Here is a 14,811-nt window from a genome sequence, read left to right on the forward strand (position 1 = left end):
GATTCATAACAGTAGCAAAATTACAGTTATAAAGTAGCAACGAAAATAATTTTATGGTTGGGGGTCACCACAACATGAGGAACTGTATTAAGGGGTCACGGCATTAGGAAGGTTGAGAACTGCTGCCTTAGTTGGTTGAACCTTAGCTGATGTGGGGGCCCAGTAAACTCAACAAGAGGTAATTGTGGGCACAAAGAAGACTTGATCTTAGGTGATTATGGGCCAGGGAAAGTCTACCTTTGTTGATTATAGGCCTTGGAAACTCTGCTTAGATGAGCCTAGGAAACTCTGCCACAGATGAATATGGACCTGGGGAACTCTACCTTAAATGATTGTGGGATCCAGAGAAATTGACCTGAGGTGATTGTGGGCTTGGGAAATTCAACCTTAGGTAATTGTGGGAACCTATGAATCTGAACCTTAGGTGATTGTGGAGACCCTAGGAATTCTCCTTATGTGATCTTGGGAGGCTAGGATAGTCTACCTTAGGGGATGGAGGGTCCAGGAAACTCTGCCTTAGGTGATTTGGGGCCCAAGGAAATGCAACCTTAGGTGACTGTGGGGGCCTCAGGATACCAGACCTTAGTTGATTGTGGGGGCCCCTGAATCTTGACATTAGGTGATTGGGGGTGGAGGGTCATGAAACTCAAACACAGGTAATTGTGGGGCCCCAGAAAACTCAACTTAGTTGATTGTGGGGGCCAGGAAATCTATCTCAGGTGATTCTGTGGGCCCAGGACTCTTGGCCATAGATGATTGTCAGCCCAGGAAACTCTACCTGAGGTGACTGTGTGGGGCAAGGAAACGAGAACTTAGGTGATGGTGAGGGCCAGGAAATCTACCTTAGGTGCTTGTGGGGCCAATGAATCTTGATCTTAGGTACTTCTGGGGGGGCGAGTAAACTTGACCTCAGGTTATTGTGGGCCCAGGAATCTTTACCTTCAGTGATTGAGGGGGTCCAGGAAACTACCTAAGGTGATTGTGGGCCCTTAGGTGACTTGGGGCCTAGGATATCTGACCCTTAGGTGATTGAGGGGCCTCAGAAACTTCACCTTAGGTATGGTAGAGGTGGGACAGACAGGAAACTCAACATTAGCTGATTGTGGGGGCTGGGAAATTCTACCTTAGGGTATTATAGGGACCAGGAAACTTCTCCTAAGGTGATGTGGAGTCAAGGGAACTCTTAGTCTCTCCTGGGCCCCCAAATTCACCTATCTTATGTGATTGATGGCCCAGAGAACTACACTTTAGGTGACTGTTGGGGCTCAGGAAACTTGACTTTAGGTAATTAAGGGGGCCAGAAATCTCTACCTTAGGTGTTTGTTAGGGGTCAAAGATAGCCTACCTTAATGATTCTGGGGGGCCAGGAACCTGACCTTAGTTGATTTTTAGGGGTGAGGATAGTCTACCTTTTTGATTGTGGGATTCAGAAAAATTTACCATAGGTGATTGTAAGGGCCCACGATCTCGACCTTAGATGATTGTGGAGGCACTGGATACTCATCCTTAAGTGATTATGGGGGGAGGGAGGCGCTAGAATTTCTACCTTAGGTGGTTATCAGGGGCCATGAAACTTAACCACAGGTGATCATGGCGGGCAGGATGCAGAAAAGCACATCGGTGAGCCCAGTTAGCTAGTCTGTGCATGGAGGCTCCTGGGTGCTCTTACAGCGTTGTGATTGCCAGCCCTGAGGCTTCAAGTCTCACTTTGGAGGCTCCCTTTCCAGGCTGTCATTTCGGGAAGCTGTAATTGTGCTTAATCCGCTGGGAAGCAAGTGAGAACCAGGTATTTGGAGGTGGGAAACTGTCCCAGTGCTTTACTTTCTTTAATGCTCAGCCAGTTTCCAGGGACTGCTCTCTCCTTTGCTGCGTTTATTGCTTCTGACTTTGGCATTAGTCCATAGTTTTATGAGAAAAACTTCACGTTTTTTGAAGATGTTCTTTATTGCCTGAAGTGGGCTGAGGGTCCCTCAGCTCTGCTGGGTTCTACTTTCAATTTGTTCCCATTGACATTAAATCTGGGCATTCCATACCGCTCATGGCACCCTCCCATGAGCAAAAAAATAGTAATGCTACTATTGATTATTGAACTGTAATCTGTCTTTTCAATAGAGTTTGGGAAGGAAGGGAACAATATTTATGCTTTAAACTAAAGCTTCAAAATGCATATTAAATTATATGCTAATACATTTTAAAAACCTTGAATAGTTGATTTCCTATTATCAATATTTCAAGTAATTTTTGTGATAAAAATGATAGAATACCAAAGCATAAAAAGCTGTCTTATCCCATCAAACCTAGTCTCACTAACAAAATAAAAAATTTAAAAGTCTGATGAGTACAGATGTAAAAACTTCAAATGCGATTCAGCATGTTAGTACCATCTGCTGCTAAAAGGAACCAGGTCTCCTTGGAGAAATGGTTTTCTCTTCTTCACTTGGTGGTTTATTTATATGAGCATGGACTCATGGTTTTTTAACTTTATTAAATAGGTTCCAATCCTTTACTATCATTATTGGATGCTCAAATTGTCACAAACTTATCCAGTGGGGCCCTCTTACAGAAAAGAGAGCAAATAAAGATGCAGATAACAGAACCATGAAATTGGAATTTCAACTAAGTAGCTTTACAACTGTACTGGTTTAGAGCACTGCCTTTAAGTATTTTGCCCTCAACATTAGAGGTCTAAATGAAGTATCCAAGAAATAAAATAATATGTAAAGAAAAGGACAGTTGGGGTTTTTTTAACTGTTAATAACCATGTTGCCCAATCCATTGTTAGGTCACACTTGATACTTGAGTGAAGGAGAACCATTTTCTTAGGGAGTTTGGTTGTGTTTGTAGAAATGGAGAAATGGTCAACAATTGTTTTCCCAAATATCTTATTATAAAATACATTCCAATTTCTTCCCATCTTGAATACTAATGACAGCTGGTAACTTTCACATATGAGTTCATATTAACTTCACAATTACCTGTGAGGAAACTGAGGGCCAGTGAATTTGGGCATTAAAGGTCAAAGACCTGGGGAAGTGGTCAGGGAATGGATGACTACCATTCGTTCTCTGTACATTTTCCTCAAAGGGAAAAAATTATTTTACGCTTTTGACTTAAACATAAATGTAACTTTCAGACCTGTTGAAATGAAATAGACTTCCTCTCAAAGTATAAAACCTGAGCACTTATTTTTGTATTTAAAAATTTTTTTACTAAATTATAGTTGGCATACAATATTGTATTAGCTTCAGGAGTACAACATAGTGATTCAACATTTATATACTTTATGATGTGATCATCACACCAAGTCTAGTAACCATCTGTCATCGTTCAAAGTTATCACAATATCATTGACTATAGTCACTATGCTTTATTTATTTTACAACTGGAAATTTGTATCCCTTATTCCCCTTTCCCTTTTCCACTTATCCCCCACCTCCCTCCCTTCTGGCAACCATGGGTTCGTTCTCTAGTCTGTTTTTGTTTTGTTTTTTTTAGATTCCATGAAATCATTTGTCTTTGTCTGACTTATTTCACTTAGCATAGTACCCTCTAGGTTCATCCATGTTGTTGTAAATGGCAAGATTTCATTCTTTTTTATTGCCGAGTAATATTCCATTATCTATGTATCACTTCTTTATCCATTTGTCTAGTGATGGACACTTAGGTTGCTCCCATATCTTGGTTATTGTAAATAATGCTGCAATGAATATATGGGTTCATATAGCATTTCAAATTAGTGTTTTTAATTTTTTTTGATAAATACACAGAAAAATTGCTGTGTCATATGGTAGTTCTATTTTTAATTTTTTGAAGAATCTATTGTTTTCCATAGTGTCTGTACCAATTTACAATCCCACCACCAGTGCACGAGGGTTCCCTTTTCTCCACATCCTTACCAACACTTGTTATTTGCTGACTTTTTGATACTAACCATTCTGACAGGAGTTAGGTGATATCTTATTTCAATTTTGATTTACATTTCTGATGATTAGTGATGTTGAGTATCCCTTCATATGTCTATTGGTCATCTGTATGTCAACTTTAGAAAAATGTCTATTCATGTCCTCTTCCCATTTTTAAATCAAATTGTTTTTTTGATGTTGAGTTGTATGAGCTCTTTGTATGATTTGGATATTAACCCCTTACTGGATATATTATTTGCAAATATCTTCTCATTTAGTAGGTTGTCTTTTCATTTTGGTGATTTCCTTCAATGTACAAAAATCTTTTCATTTGATATAATCCCATATCTTTATTTTTGCTTTTGTTTTCCTTGCTCAAGGAGATCTATTCAAAAAGATATTACTAAAATATTGCTAAGACCAATGTCAAAGAGTTTACTGCCTATGTTTTCTTCTAGAGGTTTTATGGTTTCAGGTCTTACTTTTAAGTCTTTAATCCAATTTTATTTTTGTATATGGTATAACGTGTTTCAGTTTCAATCTTTTGCATGTGGCTGTTCAGTTTTCCCAGCACCATTTATTGAAAAGACTGTCCTTTCCCCTTTATATAGTCTTGGCTCCTTTGTCATGAATTAATTGATCATATATGTGTAGATTTATTTCTGAGCTTTCTATTCTGTCCCATTGATCTATATATCTTTTTGTGCCAGTACTATACTATCTTGATTTTTATAGATTTGTAGTTTAAAATTAGAGAGCATGATACCTCCAACTTTGTTCTTTCTCAAGATTGTTTTGGCTATTTGGGGTTTTTGTGATTCCATATAAACTTCAGGATTATTCTAGTTCTGAGAAGAATGCCACTGGTATTTTCATAGGGATTGCATTGAATCTGTAGATTGCTTTAGGTAGTATGGACATTTTATTGATATTAATCCATGAGTATGATATATCCTGCCAATTATTTGTGTTTTCTTCAATTTCTTACAGTTTTCAGAGTACAGGTCTTTCATCTCCTTGGTTAAATTTATTCCTAGGTATTGTATTCTTTTTGATGCAATTCTAAATGAAGTTGTTTTCTTAATTTCTCCTTCTGCTTATTTGTTATTGGTGTATAGAAACAACAAATTTCACTATATTTTATATCCTGCAACTTCATTAAATTCATTTATTAGTTCTAATAGTTTTTTGGTGGAGTCTTTAAGGTTTTCTATATGTAGTATGATGTCATCTGCAAATAGTGAGTTTTACTTCTTTCCAGTTTGGATGCCTTTAATTTTTCTTGACTAATTCTGTGGCTAGGGCAACATGGTTATTAAATAACAGTGTGTTCATGAGAGAGGGTGGGTTTAGCATCCTCCTATGCTGTCATCTTGGACCCACCTCCAAAAATCTGAGCTCTGCGCCTCCTCCATGCTGTGCAACTGTGCATGCACACTAGGCCTTCATTCCTTGTACATGGGTGAGCTCTGAGCCTACCTAAGGTCCATTCCTTCACATGGGCACAAGGGTCCATCTTCTCTCCATCAAATGTTACATCTCTTGAATCATTCCCATCAGCATATAAACATGTTATTTCTCCTTTAAAAAAACCTCTTTTCAATTGGAAAACGTTAAATACAGATGAGTTATTAATTATACTGGCAGTATTTTTAATACTGCTATTGTGATCATGGTATCATGATCATCTATAAATGATACTAAAATAATCAAAGGGGAAATAATGATTCTTTAAAATATTCCAATCACAAAAGGAGGTGATTACAGATGAAACAAGATTATCAAAATATTAATAGCTGTTAGAATTGGGTAATGAGTACATGTGAGTCCATTTTACTCTTTATTTCAATTTTGCTTCCTCTCCAGCTATTACGTGCTGTCCTTCCTTTTATGGCAATATCCCTTGAAATAGTTTCTAACATTTTCTAAGATACTGACTCTGATTTTTTTTCTCCTATTCTTTCTTGAACCTACTTCATTCAGCTTTTCCCCCTACCATTTCAGCAAAATGGTTTTTCTTAAGGTCACTAATGACTTCTACCTTGTTAAATCCAATGATCATTTCTCAGCTTACATTAGCAAGATTCAACAGCTAATCACTCCCCTTCCTCCTTGAAACACTTTCTCCACCTGACTTCCTGGAATTTGCAGCTGTTGATAGTGGAGTTAATGAGGTAAAAAAAATATTAGTACTGAGTATTACTTCTGAAACCCAGACCATGGATTTGATTCCCACCTGGTATTAGTTTTATACAGAGAAAGGATGTATTCCAAGGCAGAATACAATTGCTGGCAGTTGGTCACAAGGGTGAGACTAGGAGTGAGGTCAGCCTCATTACGGCATGAGCTGTTCCTTCTTTCTCTTCCCTTTGACTTACAACTAAAGGAATATCCATAACTGATCAAAAATGCATCTGCATAGCATACCAAGACACCCAAGAGATACTTCCATTTGTGATTCGAAAGTGGGCGGATTGGTCCTCAGAGGAAGCCATGGAACCAAGGGAGTTGTGGCAGCAGCGGCAGTGGTCACCTCTCTAGCAGAGGAGGAGGAAAGTAAAAGGCGGGAGTGCAAGTCTGCCGAGCTGCACTGGCTGCAGCTGGAGGGTCCTAATGCTCTCCAGCAACACTCAGATTCCTGAAGAGAGACCTCTGTGACTGAGGGAAAGGGAAGAAAGCAAAGACAACTGGAGCAACGGGTTTTCTACTGTCTGCTCTGGGATTCCAGTAAAATTTTTGCCCACAGACTGCTGGGACTCTTCCATGTGAGGATCCCCTGACCAGGCCATGGGTACACCCAAAGCCCCAAGTGCTAAGTATACACCTCCCCTACTCTGCCAGCCCTTTTATATTTTTTTTACACCAGTTTTTTTTTTTTTAATGTGTGTGCTCCTAACTTTAGCAGCTAGTCAGCTACAGTAAAAGAAACCCAAAACCTGGGCTATATAGCACCCCTTTCTGGAAAAAAAAGAAGGGCTTCTTGTTGCCAACTAGTTGAACTGTTAGAATCAAAATACACAAAGTCTTACCTAAATAAGAAAAGTGTTTGCTACTTCAAGTGTGGCAGCAGAGGCACATTTCATCAAACGCTATGAAAAATAGTAATATGGTACCACGAAAAGAAAGTGACAATTTTCCAGTGACTAAACACAAACACATGGAATACTGTGAACTAACAGATAAAGAATTCAAGATAGCTATCATGAAGAAATTCAGCAAGCTACAAGAAAACTCAGAAAGACAATTCAATGAACCCAGGAATAAAATTAATGAAAAGGGTGCTTTACCAAACAGATTGAAATTATAAAAAAGAACCAAACCTAAATTCTAGAGCTGAAGAACTCAAACGAGATAAAGAATGCATTAGAGAGCACTGAAAATGGGGTAAATCAGATGGAAGTGAGAATTAGTGAGCTAGAGGATAAGAATTTAGGGCAGACTTTCACTCCCCCCCCTTTTACTTTCCTCCTCCTCTGCTAGAGAGGGCACCACCGACACTGGTGCCACTGCTGCCACAACTCCCTTAGTTCCATGGCTTCCCCTGAGGACCAGTCCACCTATTTTTGGATCACAAATGAATGTGTCTCTTGGGTGTCTTGGTATGCTATGCAGATGCATTTTTGATCAGTTACAGATATTCCTTTAATTGTAAGTCAAAGGGAAGAGAAAGAAGGAACAGCTTATGCTGCAATGAGGCTGACATCACTCCCAGTCTCACCCTTGTGACCAACTGCTAACATTTGTATTCTGCCTTGGAATACATCCTTTCTCTGTATAAAACTAATACCAGGGCTGGCCAAGTGGCTCAGTTGGTTAAGAGCAACAGCTCTGAGCAACAGGGTTGCCAGTTCAATTCCCACATGGAATGGAGGGCTACGCCCACCTGCAACTAAGATTGAACACGGCATCATGAGCTGAGTGGCTGCGAGCTGCCAACGGGTGGCTGGATGGCGAATGGACTTGGAGCTGAGCTAACTGTGCCCTCCATAAACTAAGATTGAAGGACAACAGCTTGGCTGTTCCCCTTCCGCAATTCCCCAATAAAATCTTTAAAAAATAAATAGAAAACAAACAAACAAATAAATAAATAAAACTAATACCAGATCAAATCCATGGTCTGGGTTTCAGAAATAATACTCAGTGGAGTTAATGAGGTAAGAAAAATATCAGTACTATCGACAGCTGCAAATTCCTAGAAGTCAGGTGGAGAAAGTGTTTCAAAGAGGAAACTATTTCAAGGGATATTGCTATAAAGAGAAGGAAAGCATGTAATAGCTGGAGAGGAAGTGGATTGAAATAGAGGGAAGAGTAAAATGGACTCACATGTACTCGTTACCCAATGCAACAGCTATTGATATTTTGATAATCTTGTAGATAATCTTGTTTCATCTATAACCACATCCTTTTTCTGATTGGAATATTTTAAAGAATCATTATTTCCCTTCTGATTATTTTAGTATCATTTTTATAGATGATCATACCATGATCACAGTAGCAGCATTAAAAATAGTGCCTTAATATAATTTAATAACTCATCTGTGTTTCATTTGTGCTACATAGCACTACTTTATGGAAAACAAATCTCATTGCCAACTAGTTGAACAGTTAGAATAATGGGGATGATTTTTTGGACATGATGCTAAAAGCACAAACCAAAGCAGAAAACAAATGGGACAACAGACTCAAAAACTTCTGTATGGCAAAAGAAACAACAAAATGAAAAGGCAACCTATAGAATGGGAGAAAATATTTGCAAGCCATGTATCAGATGAAGGGTTAATATATAAACTATACGAAGCACTCATACAACTTAACAAAAACCAAACAACCCAATTTAAAAGAGCACAGAACTAAACAGATATGTTTCCAAAGAGGACATCAAAATGGCCAACAGGCACATGAAAAGATGTTCAACATAACTAATCATCAGGGAAATGTAAATTGAAACCACAAATGGGATATCATCAAGAAGACAGGAGACAAAAGGTGTTGGTGAGAATGTGGTGAAAAGGGAACCTTTGTACACTGTTGGTGAGAATGTAAATTGGTCCAACCACTATGAAAACAATATGGAGGTCCCTCAAAAACTTAAAAATAGATCTATAGCACAATCCAGCAATTTCACTTCTAGGTATATACCTAAAAGAAAATGAAAACAGGATTTTGAAGAGATATATGCATGCTCATGTTTATTGCAGTATTATTCACAATAGCCAAGATATGGAAACAACCTAAATGCCCATCAATGGATGAATGGATAAAAAAGATATGGTATACATATGCAATGGAATATTATTTAGCCATGACAAAGTTATCCTTCAACTATGAAAGAGAAATAAAGGCTCTCAGACAAACAAGAGCTGGGAGAATTTATCACCACTAGAGCAGCCTTACAAAAAATGTTGAAAGGAACTTTTGAAGCTGAAATGAAAAGATGACAGTCCATAAAACTCTGACTAATGTGACAGTCAGAATTAGAAAACTATGTTTTGTAATAGTATTTTCAATAATTTTAGTATAAAGGTTAAAGAAAAAGGGCATTAAAAATAACTATACTATAATTTGATAATGAATTCACAGCATACAGATAATTTTTGACATCAAAATTATAAAGGGAGAGAAGTAAAAGGGTAGAAACTTTACAGGCAAATGAAGATGAACTGCTATTAGCAGGAAAAGGACAACAGTATTTTTATCTATGAGATGTTCTGTATGATCTATCCATTGATGTCAATGGGGTGTTAGAGTCCCCTACTATGACATATAAGAGATATCATACAGTATTTGTCTTTCTCTGTCTGACTTATCTCAATTAGCAAAATGTACTCAAGATTTATCCATGTTGTTATAAATGGCAGGATATCTTCCTTTTTTTCTCAAGTGCACATGGAACAAGAAATCACAAGTTTTGTGAGAATATAAATTGGTGCAGCCACTATGGAAAGCAGTATGGAGGGTCCTCAAAAAATTAAAAATAGGTCTACCATTTAATTCAGCAATTCCACATCTGGGTATTTATCCAAAGAAAAGAAAACACTAACTTGAAAAGACAAATGTATCCCTATGTTCACTGCAGAATTATTTATAATAGCTAAGATATAGAAACAACCAAAGTGCCAACCAATGGTTGAATGGATAAAGAAAACGTAGGGGGTAAACATACACACACAAGAATTATTCAGCCATAAGAAAGAATGAATTCTTATAATTTGTGACAACATGGATGGAACTTGGGGGTAAGTAAGATGACTCAGAAAAAAACCAATACCATATGATCTCACATATGTGAAACCAAAAAAATCAAAAACAAGTTTATAGATACAGAGAACAGGTTGGTGGTTACCAGAGGCAAGGGTTGAGGCATGGGGGAAATGGGTGAAGGGAGTCAAAATGTACAAACTTGCAGTTATCAAATAAGTCATGGGAATGTAATGTATAGCATGTTGACTATAGTTAATAATACTGTATTGCATATTTGAAAGTTGCTAAGAGACTAATCTTAAAAATTCTGTAACTGTTATGGTGATAGATATTAGATTTATTGTGATCATTTTGCAACATATACAAATAAGGAATCACTATGTTGTATAACTAAGTAATATAATATTGTCAATTATACCTCAAATAAAAACTAATGAAGTTTTATTATTAAGTATTCTGAACACCTTATGTGTTTGGCTTTGTGTTGATAATGAGTTGGGTGTGGCAGAAGACAGGGACTTGTGCTTCCTTTAATAATTTACACCCCATTTGATGGAGATGAGAGAAGGGAATGGGAGTGGTAAGTAAAGTAAGAACTAAAATACAAAGCAGCAATTTAAACCTACTGTGGAGTAAAAGAGTGCTTAGCATTTTTACTGATATATCCCCTCAGGCAACGGAAATAAGAGAAAAAATAAACATATGGGATTACATTAAACTAAAAAGTTTTTTCACAGCAAAAGAAACCATCAATAAAACAAAAAGGCATCCTACTGAATGGGAGAAGATATTTGTCAATGATACATCTGGTAGGGATTAATATCCAAAATTTATAAAAAACTCATTCAACTCAACACCAAAAAAACCAAACAAACCCAATTAAAAAATGGGCAGAGGATATGAAGAGGCATTTCTCTAAAAAGGACATACAGATGGCCAATAGACATATGAAAAAATGTTCAACCTCACTAATCATTAGGGAAATGCAAATAAAAACACAATGAGATACCACCTCACTCTGGTCAGAATGGCTATCATCAATAAATCAACAAACAAGTGCTGGTGAGGATGTGGGGTAAAGGAAACCCTGATGTACTGTTGGGACTGCAGATTGGTGCAGCCATTATGGAAATCAGTGTGGAGGTATCTCAAAAACTTGGAAATGGAACTACTGTATGACCCAGCAATTTCAATCTTAGGTATCTATCCAGAGAAATCCAAAATGCTAATTTGAAAAAATAAATGCACCCCTATGTTCATTGCAGCGCTATTCACAATAGCCAAGACATGGAAACAACCAAAATGCCCATCAGTAGATGATTGGATTAAGAAACTGTGGTACATTTATACAATGGGGTATTACTCGGCCATAAAGAAGAATGAAATCTTACCATTTGCAACAATTTGGATGGACCTAGAGAACATTATGTTAAGCAAAATAAGTCAGACGGAGAAAGACAAATACCATATGATCTCACTTATATGTGGAATCTAAAGAATAGAATAAATGAACAAACTAATCAGAAACAGTCTCAGAGATATAGAGAAAAAACTGAGGGTTACTAGATGGGAGAGGGGTGGGGATGAGGGAGACAGTGAGGGGATTAGAAAGCACAAATTGGTAGTCACAATATTGTCATGAGGATACAAAAGACAGTTTGGGGAATATAATCAATATTGTAAAGATTTTGTAGGGTATCCGATGGACACTTGTCTTATTAGGGATACCACTTCATGGATGGTGTAGGTGCCTGACCACTGCAGTGTACACCTGACGCTGAAGCTGAATAATAATGCCAACTATAATTTAATACATATATATATAATCACAGGATGTGGAGTACAGCATAGGGAATAGAGTCAATGGAATTGTAACAGTTATATACAATGTCAGAGGGGTAGTAGATTGGGAGAGAAGGGTTATCACTTTGTGATGGTTGTAAATGTCTATTACCTTGTTTTGTACATCTGAAACTAATAAAAAAAACTTTTAAGAGGGTAGATCTCATAAGTGTTCTAACCACAATAAAAAATAAAAAAATTTAAAAAATGCTTTAGCACTAAGAAAAATTAACACCTATCTTTCTCCCACTATTCTATAAAACTGAATAGGACGGAAGGCTCTCAAACTCATTTTAGAAGGCCAATATACCTGATGAACAGATGCAAAAATCCTCAACAAAGTATTAGCAAACTGAATTCAGCAATACATCATAAACCATGATGAAGTGGGATTATTCAGGAGATGCAAGGCTGGTTGGTTCAATATCTGCAAATCAATTAATGTGATATACCTTATAAACAAAATGAAGGATAAAAATCATATGATCATATCAATAGATGCAGAAAATGCATTTGACAAAATCAACATCCATTTATGATAAAAAAAAAATCGCAGCAAAGTGGGGATAGAGGGAACATACCTCAACATAGTAAAGGTCCTATGTGACAAAACCATAGCTAACATCATATTCAATGGTAAAAAGCTGAAAGCTTTCTCTTTAATATCAGGAACAAGACAGGGATGTCCACTTTCTCCACTTTTCTTCAGCATAGTATTGGAAGTCCTGGCCAAAGAAATCAGGCAAGAAATAAAAGGCATCTGAATTGGAAAGGAAGAAGTAAAACTGTCACTATTTGCAAATTACTATATATAGACAATCCTAAAGAATTCACCAAAAAACTATTAGAACTGATAATTCAGTAAATTAGCAGGATACAAAATTTATATTCAGAAATTGGTTGCATTTTTATTCACCAATAATGAACTACAAGATAGAGAAATTAAGAAAACAATCCCATTTACAACTGCATCAAAAATATTAAAATACCTAGGAATAAATTTAATCAAGGAGGTAAAAGACCTGTACTTCAAAAATTATAAGACATCGAAGAAAGAAATTGAAGACGACACCAATAAATGGAAAGATATACTGTGCTCATGAGTAGGAAGAATTAACATCATTGAAATGTCCATACTACCCAAAGCAATCTACAGATTCAATGAAATCCCTATAAAAACATCAGTGGAATTTTTCATAGAACTAGAACAAATAATCCTAAAGTTTATAGGGAATCACAAAAGACCCTGAATAGCCAAACCAATCTTAAGACGAACCAAGTTGGAGGAGTCACATTGCCTGATATCAGACTATACTACAAGGCTATAGTAATCAAAACACCATGGTATTGGCATAAAAACACATAGATCAATGGATCAGAATAGAGAACACAGTATAGTCAATTAATCTATGACAATGGAGGCAAGAATTTATACTGGGGTAAAGACAGTCTCTTCAACAAATGGTGTTGAGAAAACTAGACAGACACATGCAAAAGAATGAAACTGGATCACTTTCTTACACCACATATAGGAATAAAATAAAAATAGATCAAAGACTTAAATGTAAAAGACCCAAAACCATAAAACTCCTAGAAAAAAACATAGGCAGTAAGCTCTGACTTTGCTCTTAGTAATTTTGGATATGTCTCCTCAGAAAAGGGAAACAAAAGAAAAATAAACAAATGGGACTACATCAAACTATAGTTTTTGCACAATGAAGAAAACCATCAACAAAACAAAAAGCCTACTGATTGGGAGAAGATATTTGCCAATGATACATCCAACAAGGGCATAATATCTAAAATATACAATGAGCTTATACAACTTAACACCAAAAAGCCAAACAATCCAATTAAAAAATGGGCTGAAGTCCTGAATAGAATTTCTCCAAAGAGAACACACAGATGACCAATAGACATATAAAAAGATGTTCAACATCACTAATCATCAGGGAAATGCAAATCAACCACAATGAGATACCACCTCATACCTGTCAGAATAGTATCAAAAGCCAACAAATAAGATGTGGAGAAAAGGGAACCCTTGTGCACTGTTTGTGGGACTGTACATTTGTACAGCCACTATGGAAAACGTTTTGGAGGTTCCTCAAATTAAAACTAGAACTACCAAATGACCCAGAAATTCCACTTCTGGGTATTTATCCAAAGTAATCCAAAACACTAATATGAAGAGATATATGCACCCCTGTATACACTGCAGCATTTACAATAGCCAAGATATGGAGGCAACCTAAGTGTCCATTGATAGATGATGGATAAAGATGTGCTACAATGGAATATTACTCAACCATAAAGAAGAATGATACCTTGCCATTTGCGATAACATGGATGGACCTAGAGGGTAGTATGCTAAGTGAAATAAATCAGACAGGGAAAGACAAATGCCATGTGATTTCACTTGTATGTGGAATCTAAAAACAAAATAAATGAACAAACAAAACAAACAAACTCAGGTGCAGAGAACATATTGATGGTTGCCAAGTGGGAGGGGACTTGGGGGGATGGATGAAAAAAGGGGAAGGGATTACGATGTACAAAATACCAGATATAAAAATAGTCACAGGGATGTACAATACAGCGTAGAGAATATAGTCAGTAATATTGTAATAACTATTGGGTTGTTGGAAAAGTCATAACCCATGTTTGCGACAGGTGGCACTAGTTCATTTGTGGAAGTATTAGAGTCATTCACATCTGTGTTATTGCTCTGTCATTTGACAGCTGACAGTTCTAACTTCATTCTAAAAAAATTGAGTGATTTGGTTGAGTTTTGGAGATTTTACAACAAGTTGAAGATGGAAGACCAAACTGTGCATTTTTGCCATGTTTTACTGTTTTACTTCCA

General features: G+C 36.8%; 1 protein-coding gene across 1 annotated transcript in view; it reads right to left on the reverse strand.

Moving 5' to 3' along the window:
* Positions 1-12,365: 12,365 nt before the first annotated feature.
* Positions 12,366-14,811, reverse strand: part of BCL2L10 (BCL2 like 10) — an 18,793-nt gene continuing 16,347 nt past the window's right edge. Inside the window, 2 exon segments of the mRNA XM_019664077.1 lie at positions 12,366-12,372; positions 12,641-12,670. Coding sequence (XP_019519622.1) covers positions 12,366-12,372; positions 12,641-12,670 — 37 coding nt within the window.

This window comes from Hipposideros armiger, unplaced genomic scaffold, assembly GCF_001890085.2.
Source record: "Hipposideros armiger isolate ML-2016 unplaced genomic scaffold, ASM189008v1 scaffold_12, whole genome shotgun sequence".
In the NCBI taxonomy this organism is placed as follows: domain Eukaryota; kingdom Metazoa; phylum Chordata; class Mammalia; order Chiroptera; family Hipposideridae; genus Hipposideros; species Hipposideros armiger.